The sequence below is a fragment of the Rhyacophila brunnea genome, unplaced genomic scaffold (assembly GCF_057557595.1).
Source record: "Rhyacophila brunnea isolate RB1 unplaced genomic scaffold, BYU_Rbru_1.0 scaffold_4, whole genome shotgun sequence".
Classification (NCBI taxonomy): domain Eukaryota; kingdom Metazoa; phylum Arthropoda; class Insecta; order Trichoptera; family Rhyacophilidae; genus Rhyacophila; species Rhyacophila brunnea.
In genome coordinates this window covers 43,350,028-43,369,138 of record NW_028233068.1, presented here as the reverse complement: position 1 = coordinate 43,369,138, position 19,111 = coordinate 43,350,028, and the positions used below count along the sequence as shown (strand labels likewise).

Below are 19,111 nucleotides of genomic sequence, written 5' to 3'. Positions count from 1 at the left end.
TTCGTCAATGAATCTTTCTAAGTACATAAAATAATTTTAACTATGTAATATAAGGGCTTTTATACACTGTTTCTATTATGACATTTGAAAACATTTACTAAGATAATGAAGGGTGAAAATGGTAAACATTGCTAAGTTAGCTATTAAGATTTCCTAACTCAAGCATTGGCTGTCAAATTTTAATAATCATTGTGTGTATACTGCTTTTTTTACTAGATTGTAGTTATAAATGATTAGGGTTTTTAATATAATAATTTTACTGAAGCTTATTGGTAGCTTATCAATACATCGAAATGAGTATCTTTTTATACACCCTGCAAATTTGCAAATTAATCGCATTGTATAAGTGTGAATTTCTCTTCAAATGAAACTGATAAGAGGCGAAGGGTGGAGATAGGCTGTTAAGATTTGACATGAATAGTTCACACTAAACATTGTAAATCAAACGTATTTGTTTTTATCGAAATACAATGTGTAGATGGTATTTGTTAGATTTTAAAATTCAATTAATTCCAGCCTAATCCAAGCCATAGTTAGTAGATAACAGTCAAAAATATTTGTTTATCTATAACATATTTAAAATTATGCCATTAAACCATACACAATTCTAGATATTTTATAGACAGAAGAATATTTTTTTATCGATTATGGTTTGGTTAGGCAGGGCTTAATGAATTTTAACAAACTAATTAAAAAACTGAAATTTATTAGTGAAAAAGTATGCACCATTTTTGTCGGATCACCCATAGCATACCTAAAATATTATGGTTTCGTTTAGGCAACGCTAAATTGAATTTTAAAAACTAACCAGCATCATCTGCAAATTGTATTCTTAGTTGAATGAAAACAAATAAGTATGACTGAAAAAGTTAAGCGTGCACTATTTATGTCGAATCTTAATAGCCTACCTCCACCCCTCGCCACTGGAAACTAATCTAACCTAATCAGTAGACCAGAAGTCATTTTTATTATATTTTAGGCTCCATCATAACATAAAAAAAATCTTCAACATTGTGTTGAGCTATATTATATTCTCCCATCAAAACAGTGCGAGTGCCTTAATGCTTAATGATGTCTGACAAAAAACATGATTTATCTGGAATAGTACAATGCTTGGATTAAAATAATATTACACTTGGATAATGATTACATCATAGAACATAAGGTGTAAAAAGTAGCGCTGTATAGCGGTAGAAGTCAGGTTGATATAAGCGTCTACGGCCTACGCCACGGTAGTGCAGCGGCTACGGCGCACGTATCTCTCAAAAGTGCATCTTGTTATTATAAGCGACCGTAGCATTTCACTTAGCGTTTCCATGGCTATTTCGCTTTCTACGAGACGCTATTATTTCCAAAGTGATTTATTATCCTTCTACTGGATGTATTGTTACATGACGTGTACTTACTTATACACGGTTAACTATGTCAAGAACTCTTCATTAAAATTTCTTAGAATTATTTTTAGTTTTGGTTGTTTTTACAAGTTAAGTATCTGTACTTATCAGTGTTTTAAGAAAGTAAGTTATAAATTAATTAGTCATTCTTAACTTTTTTATCATAGTCATTCTTTAAATAGAAAAAAATCTGGCGTTACTGACAACAGTCGGTAAGTTTCGAAAATTATGTTATGGAGTTATTGCAATATGAAGTTTGACATGTACTCTAAAATCAGTCATAATGCTAATTTCTTTATGATTTATGTACATGTTCTACGTATCGAATGGCCTTGTTCTTTTATAGCATACATTATGTATATAAATATACACATAATCCGTTAACTCTAAATAGGTATCTAAATTATCGACTTACCAACTTTTGGCAGTAACCAATTATTTAGTTCTATTTTTATTTAGGCACTCCTAGTCCATAGGTTCCCAAACGTATTCGGTTCGTGGTGCATCCAGTTTTTTCACGGTACCAAAGACATAGCATATTAATAATTGAATAGTAGCAAAAACATCACAAAAAAAATCCACCCACCCTCATTTACACTTCCATGGTAATTTTCATACATTAGCTTCTTGATGATGTACTTTGAATGGCTTGGTTTTATTGCTGGTCTTAGAAACTGGGCATATTATGATGCATTATATCTGCAAAACTATTTACCTATAAGTATTTGAACGGTTCAGTGAAAATATTAGATTATTCCGCGGTACACGCTTTAAAAATCGATGCTTAACTGAAAATGCACGTAGCATCAATAATTTATTCGTTTAACTGATCAATTAACGTTGTCATCAAGTACGGAGCATGTATGCATTGAAAATGAGTTAAGTTTTGGTATGTCAATTGCATAGACTAGTTTAGTAATGAGACGAATCGATCGTTATGAAAAATATCACAATTACATCTTCAGAATATGCTTTCGGAAAATTTACTACTTTCTAATTAGCTTGAATTTCATGACATAAATATTTCATAGCATTTCTGTATATACCTACTAGCTATTAGATGTGTGTAGTTACTACATATATGGTTATTAATTTATTATAAACCTGTTTAATATATTTCTATAGATAATACTCTCGTGTAAAAAAATACGCTTTGATGTAATAATTAATAGAAATAATAAAATCGCATAAACAAAACAACCCACGTCGCATCCCTCTCATGCGCGTTGCACTTATTCCTTTAGTTACGTATGTATATTTCGCTCACACGTTTTTTCTTAAACCATTCACTTACGAAACTCACGTAAAATACACCGGATTTATCGAAATAGATACCTACAAAGTATTGAAATCGACATTGTTTTGTACTGCATAATATTTAATTAACTTTATGTTAAAACCGAAACTTTAAACATTACTGCACTATTTGTACACTATGCTATCAATAAAATGCTACAATTAAGAAATGACTGCCGTATGTCATTACAAGTAGTACTTAACATCGCGTATGTAATAAAATATATTCATTCATAATTTAAACATCTGACAAATAACAACAGATGTCTTAGGCTGGTCGCACATACAACCTCGTTTCGACAACGACACGTCGAATTTGTCGATGTTATTTTGTTGTCATTCACAAAACACACGTAACTTAATGTATCACCGTACAAAGCAACGGTACGATATTTATGATGGAAAAAAAAACAAATTTAACTCCCCATGGGCCACAGGTAGGATAGCAAAATGTCGCGTCGGCCCATGCACAGATGCTGCTTTTCGCTGTCAGTTATTCGTTTCGGCTAGCCGCGTTATGTTAATGTCCTGACATGGTCCTGCTTGTATGCGCAGAAGAGAGTTGCAACATTGCCGGTTGTTTTGATTTATTGCCATGTCGCATTCGAGACTTGTGTGTGCAACTTAGACGTTATTTAATTTCCTTTCCTACAAATAAAATGGTTTGCAATGATTTTCAATACTAATTTCCAACCATAAAAAGCATAATTATTATAATATGAAGTGGTAGAATTGGTACAGGAAAACCGCCTCTAATAATTATTTCTCCAAAAGAGGTATCCCTATGCGTCAAACTGAACGGACTTGATTTGTTTACACGGTTTTATTGTTTTGCATGCCATACGAAATAGGGGTGGAATTATTATTTGATACAGACTACAGAATCGGATTTGGAGATATACGCGATGTTTTTATAATATATGTATAATTGCATACAACTGTATGAAAATTAATTGGAGGGAAGTATGTACTGAGTCTTACTTATAAGAGCATGTATGCTACATTCAGAGTGTTGTAGCGGACTTTTTTTTGAGTTGCTCCGCTACAGCTCCGAAGCGGGACCTAATACTTGCTCCAGCATCACTCCGGGTAAAAACTTTTAATAGGTATACATACAATATAGTTTCGTCCTTGTCATTTTTAATTCTATGAAACAAAATTACCGACAGCAAATCGTCTTTCATTATCTGCCTCTTCTGTCGAAAAAAGTGAGGTTATATTTTCATTGGATTTTTGGATGAAAATTTAATTTAAAAAAAATGGAGTGTAGCAGTGGAGCATTATACATTTTCGGTGCTCCTGGTAAAACCCCATTGCTCAACTGCTCCGTGCTCCTGCTCCAAACCCCGCTCCAACGCTCTAACTATATTTTAAAAGTAAAAATATTTGGGAAGGCACTTATTAGAAGAGTGGTTCAGTAAAAATAGTGTTTATTAAACACGTTTTGACATAATTAAGTCTGTAATGGTATTCACGATAAAAATTAAGGGTATTTAGTGTATTTTTAATACCTACAACCACTTCAATTATGGAATTATCGAGTGACGACACACAATTAAAAATTGCATCACACAACCATATATTTTTAAATTATACCATGATTGAAGGAAAATAGCGCCGCAGGTTACTTTTTTCTTTCTTTTTTCTTTTGACTATGTCCGATCCTAATAGGATCATAATATGGGCCTCCACAGATTGAAGGTTTGTATTAACAGGTTTTATTTTTACGAGAAATGCATGTCAGCCACTTGCTCAACCTATTAGGTCCATACTCTGACTCATACACAAATTGAAAAACAATTGTGTACTTGCCAGACCCAGGATTCGAACCTGGGACCCTCGACACTATAGACCGGCACCCACGATGGCCGCATGACTTTTTATTATTAGGAACATTTTGTGATGTGTGTTTATCTCACTTATCTGGTCGACTTGCCACGCCGGGGCCCCCATGATCCCGGGCCACAGGCTAGAGCCCTGTCAGCCCCACCCCTTGTTGGACATGAATTAAGTACAACGAAATAACACATTTTGTTTTAATATACAAGCGAGAGTAATACTTACTATAATAACTAATCGGATTGTCTAAATATAAATGAACCATAATAATAGTACAAATAATATAATAATCTTGTGCTAGAGTATGTGAAAGACCAAAATTAAAATATTACTTTTCGAGATCTTCTCAGATTTCTTCCAAATTATGGTGTGAGGTAGCCTGGCTTCGAGATTAAAGCCATATATTCGTTCTCAACTCACTTCCTCTGAGAGAAATGCAATTATTATGCATGCTGGATCGCAGATGCTGCAATAACTCTTGGAAAACTTTACTTGCATATCTAAAGAGGAGGAATACCATAACACCGGAGTGCGAAGTACTTACTTAGTTGCGAAGAATAACTGAGAAAAACAAAGTGATCTTCGTAAAATACTAAGTGATTCTTGAAAACGGGAAGTTTCCCTCCAAATGAATTAAGTATAATCAATCAACTATTTAACATACATAATTCTCAAAACACTTATGAGAAAATATAGCGAATAGAAAAAATCCTTTTTGAAAAAAGTAAAGACACTCGGCAGAAATCGAATCTGCGTCTCTTGGGTATCGCGCCCTGTGCATTACCACTACGCTACGACTGCCATGCTTAATTGTGACAAACTTTAAACTATTAGCCTTTTTAATATCTGCTCATAAAGACGCAGGTTCGATTCCTACCGGGGTGTCTTACTTTTTTCAAAAATGATTTTTTTCTATTGGCTATATTTTCTTGTGAGTATTTTCAGAATTATGTGTGTTCAATAATTAGAATGGTACATTCTTAAAATCTTGTGAATTATTCGTTGAATAAAAGAAGTACTTAGTTAATTAAAATCAAAATATTATATTCATCCGAATTTATTTATGTTTCATATATTTCCAATTTTATTCTTTAATAACTACCTAATCTAATTGAATAGTAAAAAAACACTGTTAATGTAATTATTTATGTATAAATTAAAGTAGATAGATACTTTTTTAAATAACGATTTGCAACTATATTCTACTTATTTAATATCAATCGTACTGTTGGTTGGATTTAATTATCTATGATACCGTTAGGTATTTTATATGTGAAAAAAATGTTGTGAGTCTAATTAATATTGCAGATATTATTATTATATTTTCTTTGAACCACCATTTTGTTGGGCGTGCCACAACGGCCATTTTATAAATCCTCGAGCGCCATCTTGCTTTTACGAAAGGCCGGGAAACTCTCGCGCGCTTTCCATTTTCTCGCTTCCGTTTCTGAGCTGGGACTCGTTTTTACTTTAAGTCGGCGGTCACTTTTTGTTTTTAAAAGCCATTGTTTCGTAAAAGCCTTTTAATTTATTTCTCTACTTTCTTTTGTATTACTAATAATTATATTAAGAACTTTTGTTTTTTGCGTTAAGTCAAGCATGACATGAAATCACATTAAAAGTATTTTTAGTCTCTTATTAGTTTTCTTTTTTGCTAAAAAAAGCTTATGGTTAGGGTTAGTTAGGGATATCGCCAAATGTTTAATAAAAGATAATTAATAGACCTAAACTCAATGATGAAACAGTCACTAAATAGTAATTAATCTGTTCTCTCCCAATGTTCCCGTTTATCTTATGTACGAGACTAATCTAGCACTGATCTGAAAACATATCTAGTCATGATAATGAACATGATGTGGGTGTTCACAATAATTATGGATCAAGTCCATCAAAATAGATCCTGAGATATTTGGACCTAAAGTTAAACTCCTTTTGTAAAAGTCAGGAATGTTTTCATTGTATATACCTACCATATTTTGATATTACATGGATCAATTTAAACAAATAGTCGAAACATAAAGCATATTCAGGCTTTATTAATATTATTAGCAAATACCTCTTTATACTGCTGAAGGAACTGTCAAAATGGACATGATTCACATTCAATTTAATGTCTTATCAATACTAGTATTGTCATTATGCGGAAAATTGTAGAGCCTACGATTGTGATATTAACACACAATATAGAAATCTGTTTTATCTAATAATAAAAAATAGAATTTTATGAAAATTGGACTTGATTCATAATTATTGTGAGCCACCCACGTATAAGTAATACAAAAAAGTATAGACAAGACGTGGAAGGATCCATAATATTATGATACTTAATGGCAATTCCAGATTTATTAGTGTGGTTAATTTGGTAATTTCGTAGTCAAGTTTTGACGTTTTTTATACTCTATATCAGGGGGGGGCAAACCGCGGCCCGCGGGCCGCATGTGGCCCGCCGGGTATTTTTATGCGGCCCGCCATCATTAATTGTACTTCTGATTACGAATAACTTTTTTTAAATTTTTTTAAAAAATATTGACAATAGATTAAAATTTGAAAAATTTGTTGTTTCGTTAATGTATTATCTCAGTATGTCTTCCTTGCGTATCGTCTCACACTATGTAACCACTATTTTCTATGTTGAACATCGTGACACATTTAAATACTTTTAACTCTGCGTTGCAAGGCAAACAAATATATGCTCACGATATGGTGAAGAGTTTGAATGGATTTCAATTAAAACTCAAGTTGTTCCTTCGACAAATATCGAATAAGAACGTGGACCACTTTCCAACTTTGAAGTTGCTGAATATACCAGAATATAAATTTGAAGAATATGGTAAAATTATTAAAGCTCTGAATGACGATTTTTTACAAAGATTTGGTGACTTCCGAAAAATTGAGACAAGTTTAGCAACAGTACGCGATCCATTTTCAATAGATATTGATAGTGTACTGACAGAGCTACAACTTGAGATTATTGGTCTGCAGTGTGACACTGATTTAAGAGAATTGCATCGTCGTGAAGATAATTATATCCAAATTTTACAATGCCCTTAATTCAGACAAATTCGAACAACTTAAAGATTATGCAAGAAAAATGTTCGTTGTTTTTGGATCAACCTATATATGTGAACAAACATTTTCGATCATGAACCTCAATAAAAATTCTTTACGATCAAATATCTCCGATGCCCATTTACAAGCAGTTTTGAAAATACCAACCACAAAATTAACACCTGAATTTGAAAAATTGTACAACACTTTCATTCTTCTCATAAATTTTTTTGTGATGCTTATTTTTCGTGATAATAAATAGTGTATATCTAAAAATGGTATTTTACTTGCGGCCCGCCGCACATTTTGAATTTTTGAATTTGGCCCTCCATCCAAAAAGTTTGCCCGCCCCTGCTCTATATTATATGATATTATAGCACTGTTATTTGTGATGACTTATCCAACCTGATCGCCACAAACAAAGTATTTAGAAAATTTTGGGGTCATACTGCCAATGTGAAGATCCCTTCTCTTAAATTGTTTGACGGTTTTGTATTAGCTTTTATTATTTATTATAAATTTTAATTTTACGTCTACGTGCACCTCTTACCCAAAGCATACTTGGGAGTGTGGAGACCCCAGTTTTGGGTATATCCTGAGATATGGCTCTCAAGTCGAGCGTTGTCAACAAAATAAACAGCAGAATGACAGTTGACGGTGGTGAAATGTATGACGAGATTGCTCATATAACCAAACTGACATGGAGTGGATTTGAGCAGATGAAAAGTATTTTCAACAGTGACCTCCTATTGTGTCATATAGTAAGTACATACGCACGTTCTTGCTCAACGGTTTTAAGCTCACTCCAACATGTCTCAACGTGTATCATCTGGCTCGATGTTTTTTTGTTCGAGATCGAGAAAACTGCTCTATCCGAAAAAGATTCAAGGTCATTAATGCTTGCTCGGTGCAGTTTGAGTCAGGGAGTGAGGACGCACCGACAAGGCTCGTATGGCCTCGCTCTCACTCTTGATCGAAGTCGTGGCGTGCGACGGTGGCCTCACAGCGTCTTGTATCGAGTTGCTCGTGTGGACGCAACGACGAGCATGCTTCTAAGTCAACATGCTCGATCGAGTAAAACCGTCGAGCAAGAACGTGCGCGGGTACTAGGCTCTATGAGTAAAGTATTCAATCAATGTGTACTACCGGTGCTCACATATGCGCGTAAATTATGAACTCTTGATTTTAGAGAAATATAAAAACTACGAATGGAAATGTACATATTATATAAAGTAACATGGTGAATCATGTCACTCGGCGAGTGGATAAAAAATGGCGTCATACAGTGGTACTCGAGGGGCTTTAAACAACCACAGTTACAATCTTAAACCCGCTGGGTAGACGAACTCATAAAGTTCGGTGTATATACATGGCAGCGATTAACTAGTTACTGGGATGATTGGAGAGAGCTATGGGGAGGACTTCATACGGCAGGTTGTTATCCCGATTACCCCTTCCTTGATTTAAACTGTACACAACGCTATCAAATTGCAACAATGTCATGCTGGCTGTAGACTACTAACCCTTTTAACCTTCATTTTCATATAATATATTCGAGACTGTTTTCTTAGCGTCTCCGAGTTAATACCTACCTATTATCTAACAAAACATATTGGTAGACAATTGGTTAAACAAGCAAAAGCATTGTAATATTAAAATTTGAACCGAAATTGAAGTTTCAACGTAGTTCGCTATTATATTATATTATACTATATTATCTAGTATTGGAGCAAACTAGATACTCTGAGTTTTAAAATCTTGTGTGCGTCTGCTCTTATTTGAGAAACGAGCGGAGAATAGTAATTGAAACGTTTGCACTCGAGTCGAGACGAGACTTCAGCTGATTGAAAAATTGATTATCAATCGAATTGCAACTTGCAATAGTGCATCGGTAGCTTTATAAAATATGCTGCTTGCAAACTATGATTGATTAAATTGAAACAGTGTATTTTACTTTAGTGGATTACAATTTTTAAATTTAAAACGATCATCTATCTATCGTTGTATAAAATATTCATAAGGGCAGTTTATCAAAAAAAATCTGCAATTGTTTAGTTAGTTACGTACATAGTTAGCGTTTTTAATTTTACATATTTTTTTAAAAATACTATTATAAACATCTCATCAGCCATTATCGATCTACTGGTGGATGAAGGCCTCTATTAGCTGTCTCCACTTTTCTCAGAACTTAGTTTAATAGTGCTTGTACACGTCCATGGATTTACTGTCGGCAATAGTGCTTATTTTAAACTATTGTGACAATAACTTTTACACGTCAAAGTGCTGACTGTCTCTCTAATTTCATTCTTCAAGAGTAAGCGAGACGCGATGTTGTCACTTTATAGTACTATTTGACAGGACGAATTGAAAATCGGTTAGATACTGTAAGTCCCAAAGACTACGATGGGCGGGACAATATGTGGAGAGAATGCCTGAAGTTAGAGCGCCAAGGATCATGATGAAGTGGCTACCCCAACGGAAGAGACCCAGAGGCTGACCAAGAAGGAGATGGGCTGACGCCGTAGAAGAGGACTGGATTTATATAGGAAGACCCGGTAACTGGAGAAGTGTGGCGAGAGAACGGAGTGAGTGGAGAGCGGTTGTGGAGGAGGCCAAATCCCACCCCGGGATGTAGCGCCGTGGAAGAAGAATATTGAAAATCGGTTAACCTCAAAATGACTAGTTCGTTTTTTTACCGGCAGGTTCGCCATTATCGTTCTACTGCGTTATAATAATGTATAATACGTAATAATATGTATCCACTTACAACAATATTAAAATTTAAATATTTGAAAGAGGCATGCCATCCTTGATGCTAGGAGGTGTGGAGGGAGCTCGTGGTAAACAAAGGGGAATAAAGAAGACTCAAATTGGGTTGTAGTAGGTATCGATGAAAATGCCTAATTAGATCATCACCATGGTCGATCATAAGAGGATCATATTATGACATTCCATATAGTGAAGATTTTTTTTATGAGAATTTTATTTGGTCGATACTCTTGGTCAAAATACACATTGAAAAAACTTCTAAATTTTCCGGGTCCGGGTTTCGAACATGGAACATATTATAAACTAGCACAAAATACACATTGAAAAACTTTTAAATTTTCCGGGTCCGCGTTTCTAACATTGGACATATTATAGAGTAGCGCGTTACTGGCGTCATAATTATTATTAAATAACATCATACTAATTATTAATAAAAATCATCAATGTCTTTAGAAAGGACATTATTTTATTTTTCATTTTATTACCAGTTCGGCCCTACATAGTGCAAACTACTCTGAAATAGGGGTCGTGAAATTTTTAAGGGTGAAAAAAATCCTATTCATATAAGTATATACCTACATAATATACTTACACTGGAAGAAAACGTTTGTCGGAAAAATCAATTAAACAATAAAATTGTATCACAAAAATATTATTTTTCGTGTTTCTGGTGTTTTATATTTTAAAATTAATGTTTACCTGTATGAAAAATCAGTTAATGATTAACAGTTAACAATTTTATTTGCTATAATAATTGAAGTCGAATCATTTCGATTGTTGTGATGTTAAATTTAATTAATATAGTATAAGTATAATATTCTAAAGTTTAAATTAAATATTTAATAAAATAAACTCTTGTACAAATATTGACGTATGGGACTTATGTTTTAATGAAAATTAGATGTATTTCGTGGATTTATTACGTAATAATATCAAAACTCTGAACAGTGACTGAATAAGTCACATTATACCTATAGTACCGATTTTTGCCACGGTAATCATTATGGGATAACTGTCGCTTATAATGCAATATGATGTGTTACTTATGAGTTACCTAATATTACTTCAGTCAAATTTATTTGTCTTACATTGATATCTAAAAATTCAATCAAAATATTGAATGTCATTAATACTTAAATGTTGTAACCGATTTAAATGCTGTTTTAATGTAGTTTGCTAAACATTCATGCTTTCAGTAATTACTGTGTACAGCAAACATTTCTACAGATCTAATTTTTATTAATTAAAAACCCATATTTCTCTGCTTTCCTTCTGTATCTTTCAAGAAAATTACGTATCTAGTTATTTTGTAAAATAATATTTTTTTTTTTAATAAATATTACAATTATCTTAACCGGCTGTTGAAGAGATTTCTTAACAGATTTTCACGATAAATAATTGTTAACCATTCAATTAATTAACTATTAGGTCCACTCCTCACGGTCTGAAGCCAAATAAACTTCTTACACTACAGATTTTGGGGTGGACGTTCTCTCGCTACCTACTTCATCGACGAATGCCTTTCCAGACTGATTGTGCTATTCTCAGCGTTGCGCTGCCACCTAGTTCCACATAAGTGTATTATCATATTATACCCAACTGCATTTAGGTATACTTTTCGAACTTCTCTACCTCTTAGGCACCACTGTCCAGAGATTATCTCTTTTTCAAGCGACGTGTCATATACATGTAACATGTAAATATATTTACAATATAAAAATCTTTTTTATCGGCTTGTCTATATTATTATTAGTAGCCATTCCTTTGTCACCCAAAAAGGTTTGAGAAAATTATAAAAGTTAACGTTTAGCATATTTTACCACGTTTTTCTTAGCTCGTATTCTTGTTTGTCCGGCGGTTGTTTATCCAATACAAATCTTGCAATCGATTTTTAACTAACTTCCCGACTAGCTAGACATTTGAAACTTTTAGAATATATCAGAACACGATGCCAATGCATTCTTTTAATACTTTTAGCCACCTTTAAGTAGAATTGAATTCATTTTCAGTTAATTCTGTTTTGTATGAAAAGTTATTTCGGAAGAAATCCGTAATCCAATCCACTATTATTGGTTGCTAAGGGGGTGGTCCTAGCAACAAAATTATTAATATATACGTGCGTTACTATGGAAATCAAAATGACATTTCAGTGTTCTATATTTGTGTGTTTGTTGCAAAATAGCAAAAAAATGATTTGTTGACAATAATTGCCTTATTTGTCCTAAATTATTAATACATAGAATTGTCAAGTTAATATGATTCAACAGAAAATTTAAAAACGTGGTAGGGATATAAAAAGTTCTTTTTATCTTGTAATTATTTGTTAATAATGAAGCTTTAGCCGCCGTAGGCGCTAACTTTTATATAGACCTATTGATTTAAAATTACATTTACAATGAATGTACTCCGTCCATCAGTGGCGAAGGGTGGAGGTAGGCTGTTAAGATCCGCCATACATAGTGCACACTAAACCTTGTCAGTCATATCATGTATTTGTTTTCATTGAAATAAGAGTACAACTTTACTTACACACAATGTTGGTTAATTTTTAAAATTCAATTAAACCCTGCCAAACCAATCCATTATAAATAATAGTCAAAAATACTTGTCTATCTATAAAACATCTCAAAATATGCAATTAGATCATACATAACTTTTGATATTTTATAGGTACCAACAATATGTCTAATACATGTATTCTAAAACCAACGAAAACAAATAAGTATGAATGAAAAAGTGTGCACAATTTTGTCGTATCGCCCAAAGTATATACCAAAACTATTATAGTTTGGTTTAGGTAGGGTTTAATTGATTTTTAAAAACTAACCAACACCATCTGTAAACTGTAGTCTTAGTTCAATAAAAGTTTAATGTGCACTATTTATGGCATATTTTAACAGCCTACCTTCACCCTTCGCTACTGCCACTCATCGTGAAACATCTTAAAAGTGTCACTGAAAAATAAACGTATTTTATAAGGTTAATTTTAGGCTGGAATAATGATTTAGTAATTAGTTAGTCATTGAAGTTAATGGCCCCACCAAACACACCGCCCCGCACTACACTCGGTCTTAATCGGGCATATCACGGGACCCTACGTTTGAATGGTTTTTTTACGAGTGAGCATGTCTCAGGAGCAGTTACCCAAGACTGAGGTCGCCATGCACTCAAATGTACTTTGACTGAATTTACATGATTTTAAGTTGAGAGTAATACTAACCCATGGAAGAGAGGAGCACGAGAGGCAAAATTAAAAATTGTAGTAACAAAAGCTAATATGACGCAGCATTTTTTTAAATGCAACAAAATTGGCCTTTGTGGTGACCAATTCGGATGGTCCGATCGGCCAAATAGCCTTGAGCAGCTCTTCCCTTTCCGTACAGATTTTAGGACATTCCAAGAAGAGTTGTGGTTTTTATCCTGTATTTCTGCGACATGTAACTATAAATGTATACCAACATGTTTAACAATGTAACTAGTAAGTAGCGTAAACGATATAATATGTAGTTTTATGTTTTCAACTTATTTTCTTATTGTTGCAGGGTACGCCGCTGGAGCCGCCTCCTGAGTTGCGCGCCCCTGGCGCACCAGCACGACCTCAGCCATCATTAGACCTGGACCGCTGCCTCGATCGGTATGACTATTTCTATATGTTAGTGCTTAATAGCACCTATATAATGTGCATGAATTTGCTGGCATCAATAGTGTATATTTTAAACTATCGCGATAATAACTGTTTACAGTCCAGTGTTATTCAACATTTTAATACCCGCGGCCCGGCGAATATAGGAGAAATATTTTGCGGATCAGCTAGAAATAAAAACCAGCATAGGTAGATAGAATTTGATTTATTAAATAGTATGTTATAAAATTGCAATTTTTGGTTAGTGCGACATCTGCTGCTGATTATTTGTAAGCAAATTTGATATACATGGTTGCAAATTCAGTATATTGGCAAATATATTATAAGTAGATCTACTGAATTCTTAATATACGTGGCAACGCTGATTCAGCGGCCAACATTTCATAGTTACATGTAAATTGTACGTAAAACATTTCATCGTGGCACAGTTCGCCGTGAGCTTTCTTATCGGAAAGAGATATCCGTATAATATACGGTCTCCAATTTTATTAGATTCAATATGAACATAAATTCATTTTTTATAGCTGATTTTGGAAAAATTCATGAAGTTAAGAATGAAAACCTAATTTAACCTAACAAATAATCCAGTATATCGGCTATTCTCAAAATGTGTTTGTTGCTGGCTTTCTGTAAAGTGTACAACGCCAAGAACCATGTTTTATTTAGACATCAATAGTATGTCAGTACTATACGATCCAAATAGGTTGGACGGTCTTTAATGTACGGCCATTTATTTCCGATACAACATTTCATGGTGAAGTGTCATACGGCGCACTGCATACGTACGTTTCTGAACACGGCATTTCATCTAGTAGAAATTCCCCGAATCGTGTAAGCGTCATTAGTCAATAGTCAGTTGAAAGCATGGTGAAAGCTTTCGCGGACCAGCAGTAAATGCTTGCGGACCGGCGCCGGTCCGCGGGCCACCGGTTGAAGAACACTGGTATACACTGTTTCGCCGGTGGGAGCTTGCGTAAAATAGAAACAGAGTAGTGGAGGTATTTCTTGGAACTATCTAATACATATGTACATCAGTCTGCAGATGAATTATGTTGATGATGAATAATTTTGTTGACAGGTGGTCGGGTGGCGAGCCGCGGCGGCGGCGCCCGCGGGAGCGTCCTGACGCCCGCCCATCGCCGCCGACACACCATCTACCGGTAAATACCCCAATCATTTCTAGCACTACCTCACTACCTACGTGACCTCTACGGCCGCTACGGAATTATTATTTTAGAGTGCAACCATTCTTACAGTAGTCTACGCTTCGGGAGGTAGTTTTCAAATTAGGTCAAATCCACTTTTGGTCAAAGAGAGAAAATGCGATATTTTCATTCCTTATTCTTAAAACGTTTGTGTTTATTAACAACAAAACAAACGCGGTATATCTCTAATCTCCTTCATAGTGAATGGCATTATGAAATATTTGGTAGGATTTGATATTGTTTGAAAATAAACTTGCTGGACTTATCTGCTATAAAATATTAGTTTCATATTCAATAGGCGATTCGTTTTATTTAAACGATCTAATGTTGAATTTGGCGAGTTTTGGAAATTACATATTGCCAAGCACTCTTCAAAAGAGTGGTCTACAATTACCAGTGAAAAAAAATCTTTTGAAGTTGACTACTTTTTAAAACTACCTCCTGACTTGTGTTTTAATATGGCCTTATTCGAATTGATTCGAATCAATCTATTTCTGCGTTCTGTCTACTACTTACGTCAGTAGTTCACGTGGACGAAGTCACAGTGTATTGCTAGTCCCCAATGAAAATGTATCAATAAATAATATAATAATATGTAGGTACATAACTTTACTGTTATTATACTACATGTATTTTCTTCTCCCAACTGGCACGTTTCCACGACCATTGTCGACTAAACGGTTTTGAGTACCTACTTCGTAAAATATGTATTTGGCATATGGCATTAAATCTAACGTTTTTTGACAAACCAGATTTGCTTGCAAATCAATATGCTGGCGCTGGCCTTTCAAACTTGTCTCTCATTAAGGTGACGCATCAGTGAAACGCCAAATAATTTTCAACTGTACGGGCGACGAAATTTTGGACTCGCTGCCATTCACTGAGAGAATGTTGACCGAGGAACACGTCACTTTGCTGCGTGATGGCGACGGGTCATTTAATTCTAAAATCGTGTAAAGATGACTAAAAACGTTACCCATTTACTTTAAAAAGAAAACATGTCAATGAATATATTATTATTGTTACTAATAGAACAATAAACAGAACATAAAATGGACGTATGTTGGATTTATATGACAATTAATATTTCGTTTGACAGGCGTCATTTTCACCCGCCACCCGCAATCCGCGCATCGCCTAGCGACGATCTTTTTAGACCGTGCCTCAACTAATGCATGGCCTTAATAAAATAAATGTAAAATATTAATTAATAATAAACATTAAATTATTAATTGTTTCACAATTTATTAGTTGCGAATCAATCAAATATTTTTAAATCTTTATTTTCATGAAAGCAATGCTCATAATAATTGTTGTAGCTTAGTTTTTTGAGATTCTAGCTATTTTTTAAATTTTCAGAAAATGTAGTTTTTTTTCTGTCAACGTGTTGTACCATATTCGTATATTTTTGTCAACGTCACCCACTCGGACGTATACCCTAGCGCAGTAATTCCCAACTAATGCTCCGCGGGGATTCACATTTGGGATATAATGGACCAAAAAATGGTTTAACTCACTTTAACATGACCTATAAAAATTAAGTATTTTTAGTTTTATTTCAAAATTGAGGAATCCAGTAATGAAGGTCATCGACTACTATGCACTTTTTATTGTATTTCTGTCAAAGCGCATACATTTGTACGATAACGTTATAGTTACAGCATAGAAATGATTTATTGGCTTGCTCAATAACTTTGGACAAAGGTATGTTAAAATAACTATCCCATCAATATTTCCGCTGTATAATTTGAAACCAAAAATCGTAATAAACGTCGTTTTTGTGTAGGTACTTAAAAGGGTTGCTAAGCGGCACATTGTCTCGATATTATAATGGTCGTCGGCCAAATAAGGGTTCTTCAAGTTTCTAAAAAAAATCTCAACGGCTCCGCCAAAAAAAATTAAATTGGAAATCACTGCGCGTAGCGTCATTAACTTGGAGCGTCGTTCGTTGCCATGGATTTATCCGAGAAAGAACTTCCCAAGACTCTCGCTATGAATAGTTTCCACTAGAATGTCAGGATGCAGGATTTCTATTTTAACAACCTACGTCATTTCAGCTGAGACAGGTTATTATAAGACAACAACGACAGTCTATTTTGCCGTACTTTATTCCAGAATTATATCTATTTGCCTATCTCCAACAGGAATCAGGTCCTCCTTCGCCAGCAATAGGCGGTCTAGCCGGCCGATCTCCTTCCCAATCGCCTCCCCCTCCCTCGACGACAGCAAATTCCTCCCTCCCTCCTGCACCACTATCATCATCATCATCAACGCCTCCTCAATCAACCCAGCACTCTTCAGGTAGAGATGCTCAATCCTTACCGCCAAGCCAGCAACAGAACAATTCGGTCCCCAGTGGAGTGACGAGTGCTTCGGCGGCTGCGGAGCTCTTCGCTGTCCAACAGATGTTGGAGCAACCGCTTCTGGCGCCCGCTCAGCTGCAGGCGCTGATGAAGCACCGGTTTTTGCAACAGCAACATCATATGCATAAACAGGTTTGATATTGTATATATTCTTATTTCAATATTAAACGGATTTATGGTATTAATGCTGTATACAGTTTGACGTTAGTTTAGAAACCGAATGATACTGTGGCATATATTTTTTTATGGTGGAAATTGTGTCATAGAAGGATTTATTATAAAATGAAATGATACTTGTTTTGGCGAATCAACAAAACTTATGAATCTCTTGCGTGAATGTTTATATTTTTTTAATATCAAGAGTTCAGTTGAAGGTAATTTTCTGACTCCAAACAATATTCAAAAATACTTGTTTGATTACATACTTTAGTTTATTAGTAACTGAGACAATGAGAAATCTTAAAACACGTGTCAACTCGATTTTGGAAATCCATTAGCTTGAAAACGTGTTACAAATATTCTTTCTTCACTTGGCTTGTCAAAGTGAGAAGTGAATTGTGCAAGCAACCATGGACAAGTCACAAAGTATCAATGTCTCCTCCCCTTTTTCACAATTATTGGGATATTAGTTTATTTTGTGACACTAAAAAAACCAAGGCTCTCTTTAGTCAGACCATGGCACAAAATTGTAAATTTCGATCGTAGAGTTATTGCTTATACTTCAAATTAATGTTATACGGTGTAAACGGTTTGTAGGAAATGAGCATTATTTCATATTTAAAAAATGTACACGCTAATTAGTATGAACGAAATGTGCAATCGAAACTATTTATTTATTGACAACTCGCAATAGTTTACTGCATTGCATTCGAAGTAGAAGCAGTAACTATGACTATAATCGAACCTCGCAAACTCATCCCGCGGCCTGGCTATAAATGGCCTTGTTGATAACTAACACACGCAATATTGTTTTCGTAGATATCTTCCGAGTTGAGCAAACGGCAGATGGAACAGGCAGCTCAGCGACTCCAAGACCAGCTGCAGTTAAGTTTACTTCAAGGCCATGCCCTTCACGCCCCTCCTGACGGACCAGGTAACGATATACGTTCGTTCGTGAGTTTCCACAATAATTGATTTTTAATTTGCATTATAATGTTTTTGGTTTCATCGTGGTTATGTATTTTGAAGATTAACTATATTTTAACTTGATTCAGGCTGCATAACAATGAAATTCATCGCAAGCTTGTTTCAAAATCAACGCTAGGAAACCCAACATTAGATTCAATAATGTTTTATTTGTATTTTAATTAGTTCCAGTTAATTAGGTCAACATTTTTAGTACACGCCTTCGTAATTATAATAGGCGAAAAATTAAATTCTGTCAATGTTGTCTTTCGTCACTTATTTAGGTAATTATTTATTTCATCCATAGGATCATTACAACAACTCGGAGCTCAACAACAACTGGTGCAGCAGTTGCAAGCTGCCCAGCGACAATACCTTCTCCATGGACTCCCAAGACCTCCTCCTGCACCGGCCCATGGTAAGTTTTTT

At 34.6% G+C, this 19,111-nt stretch overlaps 1 protein-coding gene across 2 annotated transcripts in view; it reads left to right on the top strand.

Annotated features, from left to right (window-relative positions):
- Window positions 1-19,111, top strand: part of FoxP (forkhead box transcription factor P) — a 131,181-nt gene that overhangs the window by 76,494 nt on the left and 35,576 nt on the right. For both annotated transcript variants that reach the window (XM_085954402.1, XM_085954400.1), the window contains exons 3-7: window positions 13,889-13,980; window positions 15,068-15,149; window positions 17,339-17,689; window positions 18,536-18,650; window positions 18,990-19,100. In XM_085954402.1, coding sequence (XP_085810528.1) covers window positions 13,889-13,980; window positions 15,068-15,149; window positions 17,339-17,689; window positions 18,536-18,650; window positions 18,990-19,100 — 751 coding nt within the window. The remainder of the gene's footprint in view (window positions 1-13,888; window positions 13,981-15,067; window positions 15,150-17,338; window positions 17,690-18,535; window positions 18,651-18,989; window positions 19,101-19,111) is intronic.